General features: G+C 46.7%; 1 protein-coding gene across 1 annotated transcript in view; it reads left to right on the top strand.

The window, feature by feature from the left end:
* Positions 1-5,153: 5,153 nt before the first annotated feature.
* Positions 5,154-20,508, top strand: part of slc24a4a (solute carrier family 24 member 4a) — a 40,624-nt gene continuing 25,269 nt past the window's right edge. Inside the window, exons 1-2 of the mRNA XM_041854876.2 lie at positions 5,154-6,067; positions 9,455-9,568. Coding sequence (XP_041710810.1) covers positions 5,905-6,067; positions 9,455-9,568 — 277 coding nt within the window. The 5' untranslated portion in view covers positions 5,154-5,904. The remainder of the gene's footprint in view (positions 6,068-9,454; positions 9,569-20,508) is intronic.

Below are 20,508 nucleotides of genomic sequence, written 5' to 3'. Positions count from 1 at the left end.
CAAGAACTTCAAGGAGAGAGGTTCAATTGTTGTAAAGAAGGCGTCAGGGCGCCCAAGAAAGTCCAGCAAGCGCCAGGACCGTCTCCTAAAGTTGATTCAGCTGCGGGATCGGGGCACCACCAGTGCAGAGCTTGCTCAGGAATGGCAGCAGGCAGGTGGGAGTGCATCTGCACGCACAGTGAGGCGAAGACTTTTGGAGGATGGCCTGGTGTCAAGAAGGGCAGCAAAGAAGCCACTTTTCTCCAGGAAAAACATCAGGGACTGATATTCTGCAAAAGGTACAGGGATTGGACTGCTGAGGACTGGGGTAAAGTCATTTTCTCTGATGAATCCCCTTTCCGATTGTTTGGGGCATCCGGAAAACACCTTGTCTGGAGAAGACAAGGTGAGCGCTACCATCAGTCCTGTGTCATGCCAACAGTAAAGCATCCTGAGACCATTCATGTGTGGGGTTGCTTCTCAGCCAAGGGAGTGGGCTCACTCACAATTTTGCCTAAGAACACAGCCATGAATAAAGAATGGTACCAACACATCCTCCGAGAGCAACTTCTCCCAACCATCCAAGAACAGTTTGGTGACGACCAATGCCTTTTCCAGCATGATGGAACACCTTGCCATAAGGCAAAAGTGATAACTAAGTTGCTCTGGGAACAAAACATCGACATTTTGGGTCCATGGCCAGGAAACTCCCCAGACCTTAATCCAATTGAGAACGTGTGGTCGATCCTCAAGAGGCGGGTGGACAAACAAAACCCCAGAAATTCTGATAAACTCCTAGCATTGATTATGCAAGAATGGGCTGCCATCAGTCAGGATGTGGCCCAGAAGTTAATTGACAGCATGCCAGGGCGGATTGCAGAGGTCTTGAGAAAGAAGGGGCAACAACGCTAATATTGACTCTTTGCATAAACTTAATGTTAATTGTCAATAAAAGCCATTGACGCTTATGGAATGCTTGTAATTATACTTCAGTATACCATAGTAACATCGGACAAAAATATCTAAAAACACTGAAGCAGCAAACTTTGTGAAGACCAATACTTGTGTCATTCTCAAAACGTTTGAACACGCTGTAGGTAAGGGTAAAAGTGACTAGGCAATCATTCAGGTCAAATATATTGAAATGTATTTTTTCTCATGGGATGACTGGAAAAACTGTTACATTTTTTGCTCCCACTCCTCTGCTCCCTACAGCGTAATCGAATCCCAGGGGAATAAAGAATCCTCTGAGTGGATATTAACGGAGGGTATTGACTGAGTAGGTTGATGCTATAATATACATTATTTAAAACACTCGTTTTTAAGAGGAGAAAAAGCAGAGCCCTGACTCATGTACCTATTTTTGTTTTTGAGGGAGCACCGATGGCCGAATTCGATATCTTTGAATCATTAATGCATAAAAGAAACCATATCTTAAATCCTATATTTTCAGCATAGGCTACAGATGGATAAAATAGCGGGGGCCTGTGCCCCTCTAGATTTAATGGGCTGGTAGTAACAGAGACCAGTTGGTTGTAATATATCTGGTTATATGACATCTCCTCAACCAGTAAACCATTTACAACCAAATAATTACGTTATTTAAACTTTTGCTAGCTGGGATAGGGGGACCTGAATGAACCACAGGGTTTGGAGGGTGATGCAGACATTGAACACAACACACTGACTCCTATCTGTGTCATAATATCCGTGCCAGTGGTGGCTGGTGAGGGGAGGACGGCTCATGGTAATAACTGGAATGGAATGAATTGAACTGTATCCAACTCCTGGAAACCATGTGTTCGATACTGTTCCATTAACTTTGTTCCAGCCATTACAATGAGCCATCCTCCAATTCAAAGTGCAACCAGCCACCACTGATCAGTGCAAGATATCAGTCAACGCTGCAGTACCTGAAGAGCACTGGGTCTCCACACAAAAAAAAAAAAAGTTGAAAGGATCAGGGGTGGCTACAATCAGCAGACCAGTCATCTGAATCCAGGCCAGGCCATGGCCTACAATCAGGAGACCAGTCATCTGAGTCCAGGCCATGGGCCAGACAAAGCCTCAGCTCTATGACATCATGTGACGTGCCACCCAGAGAGAGAGAGAAACACACTTCCTTCTTTGTGTTTCTCACGGCAGTAGTCTGGCAGTAGCAGCAGGGACAGGCAGTGGAGCACCCACCCACCTTACTGTGCCACTCTGTGCTCAGTTGGTATAAGACCACACCAAGCTTGTGGGTTCAATTCCTTCAGGGATCACATACACATACTAAAGGTTACACGTATTGGCCAAGGTCGTGGTTTCAATTCATGTGGGGATCTCATACATATACTGGAAACGTATTCGCTCACTGTATTTTACGTTGCTATGGATAAAAGTGCCTGCTGAGTGGCATATTGGCCTTTCTGTTTTAGAGCACTCATATGCGTCATAAGCAGCCAACTCCTTCACAGAACATAGAAGACACAATAAGCATATTTAATCATGACCTACAACAATAACACCATGCTGAGAATAAAATACTTATAAATTATGCATAGTAGAACGCTTGCTGTGGTGCTTGGGGAGTTAAGACATATCCTGAACTAATTTTTATATCTATGTAACTTATACAGTGGGGAGAACAAGTATTTGATACACTGCCGATTTTGCAGGTTTTCCTACTTACAAAGCATGTAGAGGTCTGTAATTGTTATCATAGGTACACTTCAACTGTGAGAGACGGAATCTAAAACAAAAATCCAGAAAATCAAATGTTATGATTTTTAAGTAATTAGTTTGCATTTTATTGCATGACATAAGTATTTGATCACCTACCAACCAGTAAGAATTCCGGCTCACACAGACCTGTTAGTTTTTCTTTAAGAAGCCCTCCTGTTCTCCACTCATTACCTGTATTAACTGCACCTGTTTGAACTCGTTACCTGTATAAAAGACACCTGTCCACACACTCAATCAAACAGACTCCAACCTCTCCACAATGGCCAAGACCAGAGAGCTGTGTAAGGACATCAGGCATAAAATTGTAGACCTGCACAAGGCTGGGATGGGCTACAGGACAATAGGCAAGCAGCTTGGTGAGAAGGCAACAACTGTTGGCGCAATTATTCGAAAATGGAAGAAGTTTAAGATGACGGTCAATCATCCTCGGTCTGGGGCTCCATGCAAGATCTCACCTCGTGGGGCATCAATGATCATGAGGAAGGTGAGGGATCAGCCCAGAACTACACGGCAGGACCTGGTCAATGACCTGAAGAGAGATGGGACCACAGTCTCAAAGAAAACCATTAGTAACATACTACGCCGTCATGGATTAAAATCCTGCAGCGCACGCAAGGTCCCCCTGCTCAAGCCAGCGCATGTCCAGGCCCGTCTGAAGTTTGCCAATGACCATCTGGATGATCCAGAGGAGGAATGGGAGAAGGTAATGTGGTCTGATGAGACAAAAATATAGCTTTTTGGTCTAAACTCCACTTGCCGTCTTTGGAGGAAGAAGAAGGATGAGTACAACCCCAAGAACACCATCCCAACCGTGAAGCATGGGGGTGGAAACATAATTATTTGGGGATGCTTTTCTGCAAAGGGGACAGGACGACTGCACAGTATTGAGGGGAGGATGGATGGGGCCATGTATCGCGAGATCTTGGCCAACAACCTCCTTCCCTCAGTAAGAGCATTGAAGATGGGTCGTGGCTGGGTCTTCCAGCATGACAACGACCCGAAACACACAGCCAGGGCAACTAAGGTGTGGCTCCGTAAGAAGTGGCCTAGCCAGTCTCCAGACCTGAACCCAATAGAAAATCTTTGGAGGGAGCTGAAAGTCCGTATTGCCCAGCGACAGCCCTGAAACCTGAAGGATCTGGAGAAGGTCTGTATGGAGGAGTGGGCCAAAATCCCTGCTGCAGTGTGTGCAAACCTGGTCAAGACCTACAAGAAACGTATGATCTCTGTAATTGCAAACACAGGTTTCTGTACCAAATCTTAAGTTCTGCTTTTCTGATGTATCAAATACTTATGTCATGCAATAAAATGCAAATTAATTACTTAAAAATCATAAAATGTGATTTTCTGGATTTTTGTTTTAGATTCCGTCTCTCACAGTTGAAGTGTACCTATGATAACAATCACAGACCTCTACATGCTTTGTAAGTAGGAAAACCTGCAAAATCGGCAGTGTATCAAATACTTGTTCTCCCCACTGTATGTAATTTCTGTAGGCTAAGTGAGATGCATGTAGATAAGGTGTATGTGAAGATAGTCCTCTTGATTAGCTAGATTTGAATAATGCACCAGATTTACATTTAGACCACAGTAACACAGTTTTCTTATTATTGTGTAGCCAACTGTTGGTGTCATTATTATGTAGCTACAGTGTATCAAGTATTATATTCAGTACTCATTGTTAGGATTACTGGTGTCCATAGTAACTATGGTTATTGATTTAAAATATTTGTTACAGAATACAGTAAAGTTTTATTGAGGAACACAAATCATGTGTAAATAATTTATTTAATTATAATATGAGTTTGATCAAATATTTGCAATTGTAAAAAATAATAATAATAAAAATAACATGCAAGGTCACAGTAGCCAAAAATAATCTGATTCAATGAGGATATAATACTAAACACGCATGTGATGAATTTAACATGAATTAATGCATATAAAGGTGCAATATGCAGAAATGTCTGCAATTTCCTGGTTGCTAAAATGCTAATAGTTTGCTTAATTTCAGTTTATTTGACAAAACAAGCAATGTATAGTATAGTAAAGAAGGAAACTTAAGAACAGGAAGCATAGAAATTGCGCACAAAGAACCGACCTACCTCTTCTTAGACTTGCTTTCAATGAGAATGACAGATCTATAACCCACATTTCTATGTGAATTTGGTCGGCCGCCCTAAAAGTTACATACTGCAGCTTTAACTATTACTATAATTTGCAGTTGGTTTTATTTTTACCACCTCTGCAATTATGTCCTGTGTCTTTGAGGCCGTCAGTAAGATGGCCAATTTAGGTCAGGAAGGTAGGATTGGAAAGAGTAGGCTAGTAGATACAGGCAGCTGGCCAATCTATTCCAGCTAGGATGGATGGATAGAGTAGGCTGGTAGATACAGGCATAGTGGTAGGCTACCACCGCGGAGTAAGTCCATTCCAAGCGCCACTCACATGTAGAAGTTGCAGCTACATGTGGGGGAGCGCGCGCTGTGATGGAATGAAAGTGTGGGATGAGCTAATATTTTAGCAAAAAATGTTTTAGCCCCGGAGCATTTTTGGGAGAGGGAGACAATATCAACGGATGGAACAATATCGGAGAATGACCTCTTTTCAATGGCCAATAAATCAACCTTGTTGTAATGAATCCACGGTGGATCGACTGACGGGTGCACACTGGAACAGATAAAGGGGCTGTCGGCAGCTTTTGAAGATGCCAACTGGCACCGGGGTTAGGCTGCTTGAGAAATAGTGGTATATTTAGAATAAACATATAGCCTAGGCTGCAGTCTCCCTAGCCTGCCTATATAATAATGGGAAATGGGAAGATTGTGTAATTTTATTTGATTACACTATAGCAGCATTCTCTCGCCACAGGACACAATTCTCACGTGTGGTTTTCATAATCCAACATCTGAGTAGCGTTTTCCCTGCGGCTCGGAGGGAGCCGGGACTGAGCTCACACATTCACACATGCGAGCTGTTCGCTCCGCTGCTTCGGTCGGGGATCCGCGCCTCGGCCATTTGACATGAGGACGGCATCCCGATCCTTCGCTGTTTGAAACAATAGGCCTACTCGAGCGATTCCTGCGGTACGAACCATCTGTGGCACGGAGCTGAGTGGGACGCTATCTGCAGGGAGAGGGAGGAGGACTAGCCTGCTGTCCGCTATACCCCAGCCTGGTCCCCGCGTACTGTACAGACATGGAGACGCTACCGGAGCAGAACTGCACCATGTCGAAAAAGAGAGCTATAGCTAAAATCTTCAAAGTTCGCAAGCGGAGACAGATGCTTTTCGTTCAAGTCTGTTTTATCTGCAGTATTTTATGTTTGGCATGGTGCATGTCCGCCCTGCTCACAAAAACAGGTGAGAAGAATACGAAGGGAAAGGGATCGCAGGGTTGGTCCGGGAGGAACGCGTTTATAATCACGGGACTATGTGGAACAAAAAAATGAATTTCATGATGTGATTGCGCAAATTTAGCACGCACTGCATTGGTGATAAATTAATATATCATAACTCATAAATCTATGACACTGCTTGTATGAATTATGTATCTGAAGGTCCTTCTGCTTGCCTGCCTCTGAATATAAATCCGCTAGAATCGGCATAGCGGGACGCTATAATAATAACCATGGTTCGGGATGGAGATTTGTGTTATTTGTGGCATGTGCGTCGTGTCCCATTTTGGGAGATTCTTGCATTCTCAACCAAAGATGACATGTAGGCTACAGAGGAACAGGTTACAGCGCTCATGATTTCAACTAGGCAGGCAGGCAGCACACACCTCTGTTCTGTTTGTAGAATGTGTTTATTCTCACTGCACCTGGGACACTCATAAAAGGCCTATAGGCTGCCCACCTATAGCCTATATGGCCCTGACTGACTCACGTGGATTGGCAATCGCAGTGTGTGTCCCTCTCTCTCTCTCTCTGTGTGTGTGTGTGTGTGTGTGTGTGTGTGTGTGTGTGTGCTCAGACAGGCGATGTTTTAGAATATAATGTGAGTGGCAGATCATTCTCAATCAGTCATGATTTACACCATATACTGTATTCCCTTCTTCAATAGGGTCATAGACAAGTTTGTTTTGGTCTCCTATTCATTTTCTGTGACATGTGCTGTCTCTGTCGCCTTGGCCTCATATGGGAGCTATTGGGGGGCGCGGGAGGTGGGTCCCTCGCCCGCTGGGTGGGTTTGTGGAGACCACGTCGGTTTCAACCAGCCTTACTACAGCCAGAATATGACCTCCCTGTATTTAACTGTACTACATCATTCTGAAAAGACTGAAAAGAGACAGAACAACAGTATATATTGTCAATATCAGGTCAGATCACAAAACCTGTTCATGTTTTTGTATAGAACATGATTTAACACACATTTACTTGTATGCACTTGGCCCTTTTGGTGCCATAGATTATGTGTAAGAGCTGAAAAAGAATAACTATTACCTACGTTTATTAAATTATGTACAAGGACATAACATATTCTATATGAACTGTGACAAATCCTTGAATTATTATTTCAGGAGAGGTCACTCAATTGTCAGTGTTAATCTTTCGTTCTTGATCATTAATTAAATTGTTACATCAATGTTACAAAATGATGCAAACAATAGAAAGATAGGGATAGAGTTGAACAGTCAAGACTTTGAATCAGCAACTTATTACAGGACAAGCCATAGAAATTGTATTATGGCATTATGGTATTAAGTGTTCTACCACCAATATGGAGGAATCACTTATAAACTGTCAACATTAAGTTAAATACTCCAGAATGCACAATAATTTTAGAGGCAAGCATTTGTGAATGTGTCCATGTCTGATGCTGTCTTGCCTTTGATATAAATTACCCCTCACTTATCCATACAAGATTAGTTCACAACTGGTGAGGAGATTTAATGAACCACACATCTATCAAATTCCTGACTCCTGAAATATGTTAATCTTTGTAACTTTCTCCACACACACTCACAAACACACAATTATTTTCCAATCGTTCCATTCCGAGCAGAATCCCTACTTATTTCGTTCCATTCCAGTGCTCCGACCAGCATAATAAAGTTCTGAACCGGTTCAAACCCCAAAAAGTAACGGTTCATATAGTTCCTTTTCGTTGAATTTTTTACCCCCTGTAATCAACATAGTTTTAAATTTAGCTAATTAATTTACTCACATTTGTATGTCAATTGTAAAGTATTTTTGTCTCTAATGTCTTTTTCGTTATGTGTCGGACCCCAGGAAGACTAGCTGTCACCATTGGCGTCGGCTAATGGGGATCTCGATAAAACCTCAATCCATCAGGCCTCCCGAGTGGCGCAGTGGTAGAGGTGTCACTGCAGACCCAGGTTCGATTCCGGGCTGTATCACAACTGGCCGTGATCGGGACACAATTGGCCCAGCGTCGTCCGGGTTAGGGGAGGGTTTGGCCGGGGGGGCTTTATTTGTCTCCTTGTGGTGGCGCCTGCAGTTTGACCTCAGTCGCCAGTTGAATGGTGTTTCCTCGGACACATTTGGTGCGGCTGGCTTACGGGTGTTAAGATGTGTGGTTTGGCAGTTCATGTTTTCGGAGGACGCATGACTCAACTTCACCTCCCGAACCCATTGGGGAGTTGCAGTGATGAGACAAGATGTAAAAAATACATCTACATCCACCAATTTGCTTGGATAGAGCAGTTTTGCTATGGAATGGGTAAGCTAGTTGTTTACATGTTTGATGGACAGATAAGTGCTTGAAGCACTGAGCATCATGAGATGACTTGAATGGGAATGTGTGTAGGCTATTACTAGCATAATAACCGCGCATCTTAACACCCGGAAGCCAGCCGCACCAAATGTGTCGGAGGAAACACCATTCAACTTCACTGTTTTACAGAATTATGTACTAGACATTAGGAATATTTTCTGAATCAAAAATTACATTATTAACCGGTTCTCAAGATTAGAAAATAACGGTTATGTTCCGGGACATTAGAGATCACTTTCGTTTCCGGTTTTGTTTCCTTTCCTCAAATTATTTCGTTATTTTCCGGTTGTAGTTGTTTTTCCCCGAACCAGTTCCAACCCCTGATTTGAACATCAACTGTTTGGATAAAATGTGTCAGAGAGAGTTCACTAATTGTATTAGAGTAACTAGGAGCTTAAGGGATTATAACAAATGATATCATGCGTAAGAGGATGGAAGAAACGTAATCACAGACAAGCAACTGTTAGAGCTGGAGATAGCACTGGCTTGTCCGTTGTAAGCAGGCTCATTGTTTTACATACAAATGAGTCCCATTATATTCAGACACACAGTGGCATCAAACGATTTACATGTTGATAAGTTTGATAAAGCACAACACAGAGCTCAATAAGTATTATAGACTGCCACCCTTATAGCATTGGTTAGTCCTAACTACATTCCAAGCATCTGACTTCCTGGTTAGACCTTCCTAGATTTATTTCCAGGGATTCTCCAAGTGGGGAGTGGTTGCACCTGAGACGGTCGCTGTCCACTCTCCTATGGTGCTGAACTTCCACATTTCAATGTTGTCGCTGTCTGCTTTAATGGTGCTGAATATCTGACCACCTCTATTACAGCTTGTTTGTTTAATCAACATTGGACCTTTTGCTCCTCTGACAGATTCACCACATGAATCTGCACCACATCGGCCCTGGTCAAATGAAGTGCACTAAATAGGGAATAGGGTGACATTTGGAATGCAGAGCCCAGTGTTTCAATACATGTTCACTGCCTGTCTCTTTCCTGTTGTAGGACATGGTCTGGTCCTGGAGCAGGGGCTGGCTGACACATCAGACCGTCTGGGACGCAGGCTGATGGCCTTGGATGGGGACAATGACACACTGGATAAGAACTGCACCGAGCCAGGTAGGTAGTGTTCCCTAACCCATCCCAAACCATTACCCTAACCCTCTAGCCTAAACCTGCACAGAGCCAGATAATGTCGCTAAACCTGCACTGAACCAGGCAGTGTAGTAGTGAACCCTCATTTTGTCTAGAGCCATGTTGTGCATCTTATACCTGCACAGAGCTAGGTGCTGCACTGTTCCCTAAACCTGAACAGCCAGCAATCTACTGCAGCTTGGGAGGACTTCATAGAAAAGCTCTTCAGAGTGTGTTATACAATAGCACAGCCCACATGCTTCCTACAGCCTACACATGCTCTGAGTCAGTCAGAAAAAGAACAGATGGAGTGAGATGGGAAAAGATTGGTTGCCTTAGATGTTTCACTATATCTACCACCACTAGCTCTCTAGTTAGTCTATTTGTTCGTCAGAAGAGCCACAGTTTTTACTACTGTGGTTGTGGTGCAGATGAGATTTGCAAATGAGGGCATCCAGCTGAATGACGAATGAGATGAGTTAGTGTTGGAGGCACAGGACAGAGCTGTAAATCTCCACTATATAGGCGAGAGAGAGAGAGCAGAGGACTGAAGCCTGACAGAAAGCAAGCTCAATTACTGTTCCAGTTCAGCATGCAAACCCAAAACCATTATGTTCTGTTCTGCACATAATCATTTCAAAATTATGAACGTAACAAATGATAATATCATGGCAGAACTGACAGTGGTATCATGACATTTTAAATAAAGCTATCTCTCTTTTTTAATTGCTGTGTGTTTACATTTGTTATTTTTTTTATCCTTCCCCTATTGGAGCTGGTCTCAATTTGATCTTATTTTTAGGGTATATTGATTTATCATTGGTTTATTTTTGACACACTTATGTGTTCATATTGATGTTATAATAAACACAACCTTCTGCATCAGAACAGCCCTCAGAATGGTACTGATAGTCCCCTTCCTGACAGGACCATTGATGTGCTGATAGTCCCCTTCCTGACAGGACCTTGGATGTGCTAATAGTTTTCTTCCTGACAGGACCTTGGATGTGCTGTCTAATAATAGAAGATTGTGCTATTTTTAGACCACAATTGTCACGAGTTACAAAGCCAGAACCCAGAAGCAGACCAGGACAAGGTAAGTTGAAACGAAGGTGAGTGTTTATTTACAAATTCAAGAGTGATGCTGAATAATCCAGGGAACAGAGCGGGCGGCGTTGATTAGTTGTTGGGGGTGCAGTGGTTGATCCAATCATGGCTCGGCAGCCGCCGACCACCAGGCAGAGGTTGGATGAAGGTTCCGGACGAGTGATGTTCATGGCTAACGATCCGGCAGGGAATGGATGTTAGGCCAGAGCCTAAGAAGGGTGATGATCAGGACCAGGTGTGCAGATTGCTGATGGGATGCAGGTGCGGAAATCAAGAGAGCTCCCCGGAGCGTTCCAGAACCCTCGGGAAACTGGAGATCCCGAGCAGAAAAACTAGTCCACAGACAGGACCCGACTCAGACTGCCGGGATCGTTACAGTACCCCCCCTCCGGCGAACGCCACCGGGCGGACTCCCGGAGCGCCAGGATGGAGGCGGTAGAAGTCACGGATGAGGTCAGCATCTAGGATCTGTCGCCGCGGAATCCAACTCCTCTCTTCAGGACCATACCCCTCCCAGTCCACGAGATACTGGAAACCCCGGCCCCGCCGTCTGGAATCCATGATGCGTCGCACCGTGTAGGCAGGACCACCTCCGATCATCCGAGGAGGAGGAGGAGGAGGCGGAGGAGGCAACAGAGGACTGAGGAAAACAGGCTTGAGGCAGGAGACATGAAAGGTGGGATGGACTCTGAGCGTCCTCGGGAGTTTGAGTCGAACTGCCACCGGATTGATCACCTTCTCCACCACAAACGGACCAATGAACTTCGGTAACAACTTCCTAGACTCAGTCCGTAAAGGAAGATCCCGTGTGGCCAACCAGACCCTATCTCCGATGGTGTAGGTGGGAGCGGGGATCCGGCGACGATTCGCCTGGAGCTGATACCGGTCCGAAACTCTAAGGAGTGCCTTTCTGGCCCGATGCCAGGTCCGGTGGCAACGACGAATATGGGCCTGAACAGAAGGCACTGAGAGCTCCTTCTCCTGAGAAGGGAACAAGGGAGGTTGGTAGCCATACAGGCACTGGAAGGGAGACATCCCAGTGGCAGATGTAGGGAGAGTATTGTGGGCATACTCAACCCAAGGCAACTGAGAGACCCAGGAGGTGGGGTTGGAAGAGGCCAGGCAGCGTAGCGTGGATTCCATCTTCTGGTTGGCTCTCTCCGCCTGACCATTAGATTGGGGGTGAAAACCAGATGTGAGACTGACTGTAGCTCCAATGGCCAAACAGAAGGACTTCCAGACAGCAGAGGTAAACTGAGGGCCACGGTCGGAAACGATATCACTGGGCAACCCGTGGACCCTGAAAACCTCCCTAACCAGGATCTCGGACGTCTCCGAGGCAGAGGGAAGCTTGGCAATTGGCACAAAGTGGGCGAACTTGCTGAATCTGTCCACAATAGTCAGAACGACCGTGTTCCCCTCAGAAGCGGGCAACCCAGTGACAAAGTCCAGGGGCCAGATGCGACCATGGTCGCCGGGAATGGGAAGGGGGTGAAGTAGTCCAGAGCTGGGCCGATTGGTACCCTTATTCTGCGCACACACTGGACAGGCAGCAACATAACCCCGAGTATCCTCGGCCATGGCAGGCCACCAAAAACGTCTGCGAAGAAACGCCATCGTCCGAGCCACGCCAGGGTGACAAGCCATCTTGCTGGCGTGGGACCATTTGAGGACCGCAGGACGAACCGACTCAGGCACAAACAACCGACCGGGTGGACCGTTACCGGGACCGGGCTGCGTCCGAAGAGCCGCCATCACCTCCTCCTCAATCTTCCACCTAACAGCTCCCACGACGCAGTTCCGGGGGAGAATTGTCTCGGTCTTGGACCCACTCTCCTCCGTCTTGGAGAACATCCGAGACAAGGCGTCCGCCTTGCCGTTCTTAGATCCAGGTCGGAACGTCAGGGAAAAATTGAATCGTCCGAAAAACAACGACCACCTGGCCTGACGGGAGTTGAGACGTCTAGCCGATTGCACGTAAGCAAGATTCTTGTGGTCAGTCCAGACAATAAACGGTTGCTCCGCCCCCTCAACCAGTGGCGCCACTCCTCCAAGGCAAGTTTCACCGCGAGAAGCTCCCGGTTACCCACATCGTAATTCCTCTCCGCAGGCGAAAGGCGACGAGTAGTAGGCGCAGGGATGGAGTTTACTGTCCGTGGAGCATCGCTGCGACAGGATGGCGCCAACTCCCACATCAGACGCGTCCACTTCAACGACGAACTGACGGGCCGTGTCCGGTTGAGAGAGAATCGGTGCGTTGGTGAATCGCCTCTTCAAATCCAGAAACGCTCGATCCGCCTCCGGATTCCACTTGAAGCTCCTGATACTGGAAGTCAAGGCAGTTAACGGAGCGGCCACACGGCTGTAATCCCGGATGAATCTGCGGTAGAAATTCGCAAACCCCAAAAATCTCTGGAGCTGCAATCTCGTACCGGGCTGGGCCCATTCCAGAACCGCTCTAACCTTCTCCTGGTCCATCCTAATCTCTCCCCTGGAGATGATGTACCCAGAAAGGATGTCGTGTGGGCGTGAAACTCGCACTTCTCGGCCTTCACGAACAGGCGATTCTCCAACAATCGCTGCAGAACCTGCCGGACATGCTGGACGTGGTCGGAAGGTTCCTTCGAGAAGATCAGAATGTCATCCAGGTAAACAAACACAAAGAGACCGATCATATCTCTCAGGACGTCGTTCACCATACTCTGGAATACCGCTGGAGCATTGGTCAGTCCAAACGGCATCACCTGATACTCGAAGTGACCCATCGGTGTATTGAAACCCGCCAACCACTCGTCTCCCTCTCTGATCCGGACCATGTGATACGCATTGCGTAGGTCTAACTTGGTGAACACCGTAGCACCCTGTAAGGAGTCGAAGGCAGAACTCATCAAGGGCAGGGGATACTTGTTCTTGACCGTGATGTCATTCAACCCCCGATAATCAATACACGGTCGAAGAGAGCCATCCTTCTTACCCACAAAGAAGAATCCTGCCCCCAGGGGTGATGACGAGGGGACGAACGAGACCAGCAGCTAGGGACTCCTTGATGTAGGTCTCCAAAGCCTCACGTTCAGGGCGGGAGATACTGTATAACCTTCCCTTGGGGTAGACAGCTCCAGGGAACAGGTTGATGGCACAATCATATGGTCGGTGGGAGGGAGTGACAGAGCCTTCTGCTTACTGAACACTTCCCCCAAATCGTGATATGTCTCGGGAACCAGGGACAAATCTGGGGGTTTAGCCTCAATCACCTGACTGGGAACCGAATGGGGACAGGCAGTCTTGAGACAGTTAGCATGACAATCAAGGCTCCAACTCGTTACCTTGCCCGTCACCCAATCGAACGTGGGATTGTGTTCCTTCAGCCAGGGGTATCCAAGGACCAGAGGAACATGGGAAGACGGCAGAATGAAGAATGAAATCATCTCCGAATGATTCCCCGACAACAGCATCTTAACCGGTTCAGTCCTCATCGTGATACGTGCCAGACTACTGCCGTTCAGAGTGGTCGCTTCAATGGCTTCCGGCAATTGCTCCTTGGAAAGCCCCAGCTGTTCCACCAACTCGGCATCAAGAAAGCTTCCATCGGCACCTGAATCGATAAAAGCGTTAATCGCTAAGCTCTGATTCCTGTTCACAAGGGTAGCCGGGAAACGGGGTCTGACAGAGGTACTGAGAGGTTGAAACTGGCTCGCTAAAAGTCCTCCCAACTTTAGCGAGCCGGGCAGTTTGACGACCGCCGGGAACAAGTGGAGATGTAATGTCCCGAGCTACCACAGTAGAGGCAGCAGTTGGTCTTACGTCTATGTTGACGCTCCTCCTTGGTTAACCCGTGCCGCCCCACTTGCATGGGTTCAGAATCGGGAGAGAGGACCTCTCCACTAATCCTTTGTGGTGGAGAATGATCGACGTGTTCTGGTCCACCACCCGACCCGACTGGGAACTGAGAAGCTGATCGATTGGACGGACCCCATTGCTTCTCCCTCCTTCGCTCTCGGACTCGATTATCCACCCGAATAGACAAGGCTACCAAGCTGTCCAGGTCACTAGGCTCCGGATAGGAGATCAACTCATCCTTGAGCTGCTCCGACAGACCCTGGTAAAAGGCCGCTTGCAGAGACTCCTCATTCCACCCACTCTCCACAGCCAACGTCTTGAACTCGATCACGAAGTCGGCCCACGCTCGCGAGTTCCTTGGTGAAGCGAAAACAGGCGCCTAGCTGCGTCCCTCCCTCGGACGGAATGGTCGAAGAGCTTCCTCATCTCGGCCGTGAACCCCTGGTATGAAGCCATGCAGGGGTCTTGTCGTTCCCAAACGGCTGAAGCCCACTCCAGCGCTCGACCACGCAGCAACTCAATCACAAAGGCTATCCTAGCCTTGTCTGTGGCATAAGAGTAGGGCTGTAGATCGAACACTAACCCACACTGCATAAGGAAAGAACGGCATCTTCCCAGCTCCCCCTCATATTTATCCGCGTCGGAACCTTGGGCTCACGGAAGGACACAGCTCCAGACGCGGCAGGCGAGATGGGTGAAACCGGTAGTGGATCCTCCACCGGAAACTTGCGCTGGTTCTGGACCTCCGTCAGACCGGTAGAAAGGTTCCGAACTGACAACGCTATCTCCTGTAGTGCCGTGCTATGTTGTCCCAACATCTTCTCCTGATGGGAAATGGCATGGCGAACAGAGTCCAGGTCCGCTGGGTTCATTACTGGCCGGATCGTTCTGTCACGAGTTACAAAGCCAGAACCCAGAAGCAGACCAGGACAAGGTAAGTTGAAACGAAGGTGAGTGTTTATTTACAAATTCAAGAGTGATGCTGAATAATCCAGGGAACAGAGCGGGCGGCGTTGATTAGTTGTTGGGGGTGCAGTGGTTGATCCAATCATGGCTCGGCAGCCGCCGACCACCAGGCAGAGGTTGGATGAAGGTTCCGGACGAGTGATGTTCATGGCTAACGATCCGGCAGGGAATGGATGTTAGGCCAGAGCCTAAGAAGGGTGATGATCAGGACCAGGTGTGCAGATTGCTGATGGGATGCAGGTGCGGAAATCAAGAGAGCTCCCCGGAGCGTTCCAGAACCCTCGGGAAACTGGAGATCCCGAGCAGAAAAACTAGTCCACAGACAGGACCCGACTCAGACTGCCGGGATCGTTACACAATACAGCAGTGAGCTGCTGTACGGTATAGACTGACTGACTCTGACTGACTGACTCTGACTGACTGACTCTGACTGACTGACTCTGACTGACTGACTCTGACTGACTGACTCTGACTGACTGACTCTGACTGACTGACTCTGACTGACTGACTCTGACTGACTGACTCTGACTGACTGACTCTGACTGACTGACTCTGACTGACTGACTCTGACTGACTGACTGCTTCTCACACATCAGAAAAAAGCAGGTACAAACACAAACCTTAGAAGACCAAGAAAACTACTGACGACACAGACATTTTATTACTCAGTTTATTTGAAAGACTGAAGTTGTTCAAATGGGATACCATGCTTCCTAAACCTTCCAGTCATCATTAACAAAAAAGCTAGTTGTATTTTAGCTGCTCACATCTGTTCACACTGCCTAGCCTGTGTTGACATACACATTGTCATCCTTTGTGTTTATTGATATCAATCAATCTCTATCAGCTGGGCACATTTCTGGTGGTACAGTAGATGAATTGCAAACATCAAGGCACAGCACCTAACCACTTAGTGCTGAATTAACTTCAGAATAGAGTAAAAAACATCTGGCGGGTTCAGTTCGTGAAGTAGACATTCAGAAGGCCTCATAGGCTACATGTTCGTCGTCAAACCCACTGGCTCCAGGCCATCTATAAATCACTGCTAGGCAAATCCCCGCCTTATCTTAGCTCATTGGTCACCATAGCAGCACCCACCTGTAGTCTACGCTCCAGCAGGTATATCTCACTGGTCATTCCCAAAGCCAACACCTCCTTTGGCCGCCATTCCTTCCAGTTCTCTGCTGCCAATGACTGGAACGAATTGCAAAAATCTCTGAAGCTGGAGACTCTTATCTCCCTCAATAACTTTAAGCATCAGTTGTCAGAGCACCTTACCGATCACTGCACCTGTACACAGCCCATCTGAAATTAGCCCACCCAACTACCTCATCCCTATATTGTTATTTATTTTGCTCTTTTGCACCCCAGTATCTCTATTTGCACATAATCTCTTGCACATCTAGCATTCCAGTGTTAATACTATTGTAATTATTCTGCACTATAGCCTATTTATTGCCTTACCTCCATAACTTGCTACATTTGCACACACTGTATATATATTTTCTGTTGTATTTCTGACTTTATGTTTTTTTTACCCCATATGTAACTCTGTGTTGTTTTTATTGCACTACTTTGCTTTATCTTGGCCAGGTCGCAGTTGTAAATGAGAACCTGTTCTCAACTGGCTTACCTGGTTAAATAAAGGTGAAATAAAATAAAAAATAAAAAAATACTGCAATCAACCAATCAATCAATTAATCAATCAAATGTATTTATAAAGCCCTTTTTACATCAGCAGATGTCACAAAGTGCTTTTACAGAAACCCAGCCTAAAACCCCAAAGAGCAAGCAATGCAGATGTAGAAGCACGGTGGCTAGGGAAAACTCTCTAGAAAGGCAGGAACCTAGGAAGAAACCTAGAGAGGAACCAGGGGTGGCCAGTCCTCTTCTGGCTGTGCCTGGTGGAGATTCTAAGAGTACATGGCCATTAAGGCCAGATCGTTCTTTAAGATGTTCAAACATTCATAGATGACCAGCAGGGTCAAATAATAACCACAGTGGTTATAGAGGGTGGAACAGGTCAGAACCTCAGGAGTAAATGTCAGTTGGCTTTTCATAACTGAGCATTCAGAGGTCGAGACAGCTGGTGTGAGAGAGAGAGAGCTAGAGAGGAGAGCGAGAAAGAGAGAGAGAGAGAGAGAACAGCAGGTTGGTGCTGCAGTGGATAGCTGCCGTCTTACGGGCTCCTGACCAATTCTGCTATTTTGTGTGTTTTTTTACACTGATCAATTTTTTTTTCTACATAATATTTCCGCCATAATTTCCTATGACCGAAAACAGCTTCTGTGGATATACTGCTCATTCCGGACCAGGCCCTAATCCCTGGGACTCGAAAGAGAAAGAGATGGTGCAAGAGAGGCAAACGAGTGGGCTCCCTGACGAGACTACGTCCACGAGTAAATAATTTGCCTCTACCCTTCGTTCTACTGGCCAACATACAATCACTAGAGAACAAAGTGGACGAGCTCCGTTCGAGACTATCCTATCAATGGCACCTGAAGAACTGTAATATCCTATGTTTCTTGGAGTCGTGGCTGAACAAGGACATGGATAATATACATTGTGATGTCACGAGAGGCTGTGTCCTGGAGGGACGTTACATCCCCCTGAGGTGGCTGCAAACCCAGACAGCTATGGCTCCATCTGCTGGTATGGTCGGGAACTCCACCCCTCTATGGCCAATCTTCCCACGCAGCTGAAACAAATGAGGAGCTGATGAGCTGAAGGTTTGGGAAGGGAAGAGACACAGTCTCCAACCTGGGCTCTCTGGAGGACAAGAGTGCTGCACGTCCACTTCCATGAGGAATATAAGGATTTGGAGATACTTACCTTTGGGGAAATACTCACCTTTGGATATATGCACCTGTGGAAATACGTGGGGGACATTTGGAAGGACGTTTTGCTGGGTTGGCCACTAGCTGCAACGTGGAATACAGTAAGACTGGGGAAAAGTTATTTGAGCGAGTGAGAGTTATGATTTTGGATGTGGAAGAGACATCCCTGAACTGTTAACCCTTAAAGAGCCACAAGAGAACAGAATTGTGTTAGACTTTCGTTAGTTTCCCAAGACCTTTAATAAAATCCCTGTTTTGATTGAACCTGGTCTCCTTGCACTACTTGAGCAATCCCGCTGAAAGCTGTGTAGCCTCTCGTGACGTCACAACATCTAGAGGGTTTTTCTATGCATCGTCAAGACCGAATGGCAGCTTCGGGTAAGGTTAAGGGGAGAGGTGTGTGTCTCTCTGTTAACAACAGCTGGTGCGCAATCTCTAATGTTAAGGAAGTCTCGAGGTACTATTTACCAAGTTTTCATCTATATTTTTCATAGCTGTCTATTTACTACCACAAACCGATGCTGGCAGTCGGACCACACTCAATGAGCTGCACAGGGCCATAAGAAAACAAGAAAATGCACATCCAGAGGCGGCGCTTCTAGTGGTCGGTGATTTTAATGCAGGGAAACTGAAATCCGTCTTACCAAATTTTTACCAGCGTGTCACCTGTGCAACTAGAGGCGAAACAACTCACCTTTACTCCACACACAGAAATGCATACAAAGCTCTCTCCCGCCCTCCATTTGGCAAATCTGACCATAACTCTATCCTCCTGATTTCTGCTTACAAGCAAAAGCTCAAACAGGAAGTACCAGTGAAGCATTCAATACGGAAGTAGTCCGACAAAGCGGATGCTAAGCTACAGGACTGTTTCGCTAGCACAGACTGGAATATGTTCTGGGATTCATCCAATAACATTGAGGAGTTTACCACATCAATTACCGGTTTAATTAATAAGTGCATCGACGATGACGTCCCCACAGTGACCGTACGTACATACTGTATCCCAACAAGATGCCTTGGATTACAGGCAACATCAGCACTGAGCTAAAAGCTAGATCTGCCGCTTTCAAGGAGCGGGACACTAATCCGGACTCTTATAAGAAATTCTGCTACGACCTCCTACGAGCCATCAAACAGTCAATATAGGACTAAGATCGAATCCTACTACGCCGGCTCTGATGCTCGTCTGATGTGGCAGGGCTTGCAGTTGCAAACTATCACGGATTACAAAGGGAAACCCAGCCGCGAGCTGCCCAGTGACGCAAGCCTACCAGACGAGCTAAATTCATTTTATGCTCGCTTCGAGGCAAGCAACATTGAACCATGCATGAGAGCACCAGTCCGGACGACTGTGTGATCTCGCTATCCGTAGCCGATGTGAGTAAGACCTTTAAAAAGGTTAACATTCACAAGGCCGCGGGGCCAGATGGATTACCAGGATGCGTACTCAGAGCATGCACTAACCAGCTGGCAAGTATCTTCACTGATATTTTCAAACTCTCCCTGAACCAATCTGTTATATCTGCATGTTTCAAGCAGACCACCATAGTCCCTGTGCCCAAGAACACCAAGGTAACCTGTCTAAATGACTATTGCCTCATAGCCATGAAATGATTTGAAAGGCTGGTTATAGCTCACATCAACACCATTATCCCAGACACACTGGACCCACTCCAATTCGCATACCGCCCCAAAAGATCCACAGATGACACAATCTCTATTGCACCCCACACTGCCCTTTCTCACCTGGACAAGAGGAACACCTATGTCAGAATGCGGTTCATTGACTATAGTTCAGCGTTCAACACCATAGAGCCCTCCAAACTCAGGACCCTGGGAGTGAACACCTCCCTCTGCATCTGGATCCTGGACTTCCTGACGGGCCGCTCCCAGGTGGTGAGGGTAGGCAACAACACATCCGTGCACAACTCCAACACCATCAATAAGTGGAGCGGATCGAGAATTTCAAGTACCTTGGTGTCCACATCACTAAGGATTTATCATGGTCCACACACACCAACACAGTTGTGAAGAAGGCATGACAACGCCTCTTCCCCCTCAGGAGGCTGAAGAGATTCGGCATGGACCCTCAGATCTTCAAAAAGTTCTACAGGTACACCATTGAGAGCATCACCGCTTAGTATGGCAACTGCTTGGCATCCGACCGCAAGGCGC

This window comes from Coregonus clupeaformis, chromosome 29, assembly GCF_020615455.1.
Source record: "Coregonus clupeaformis isolate EN_2021a chromosome 29, ASM2061545v1, whole genome shotgun sequence".
Classification (NCBI taxonomy): Eukaryota; Metazoa; Chordata; class Actinopteri; order Salmoniformes; family Salmonidae; genus Coregonus; species Coregonus clupeaformis.
The sequence above is the reverse complement of the archived record's forward strand: the minus strand, read 5'-3'. Positions and strand labels throughout refer to the sequence as shown.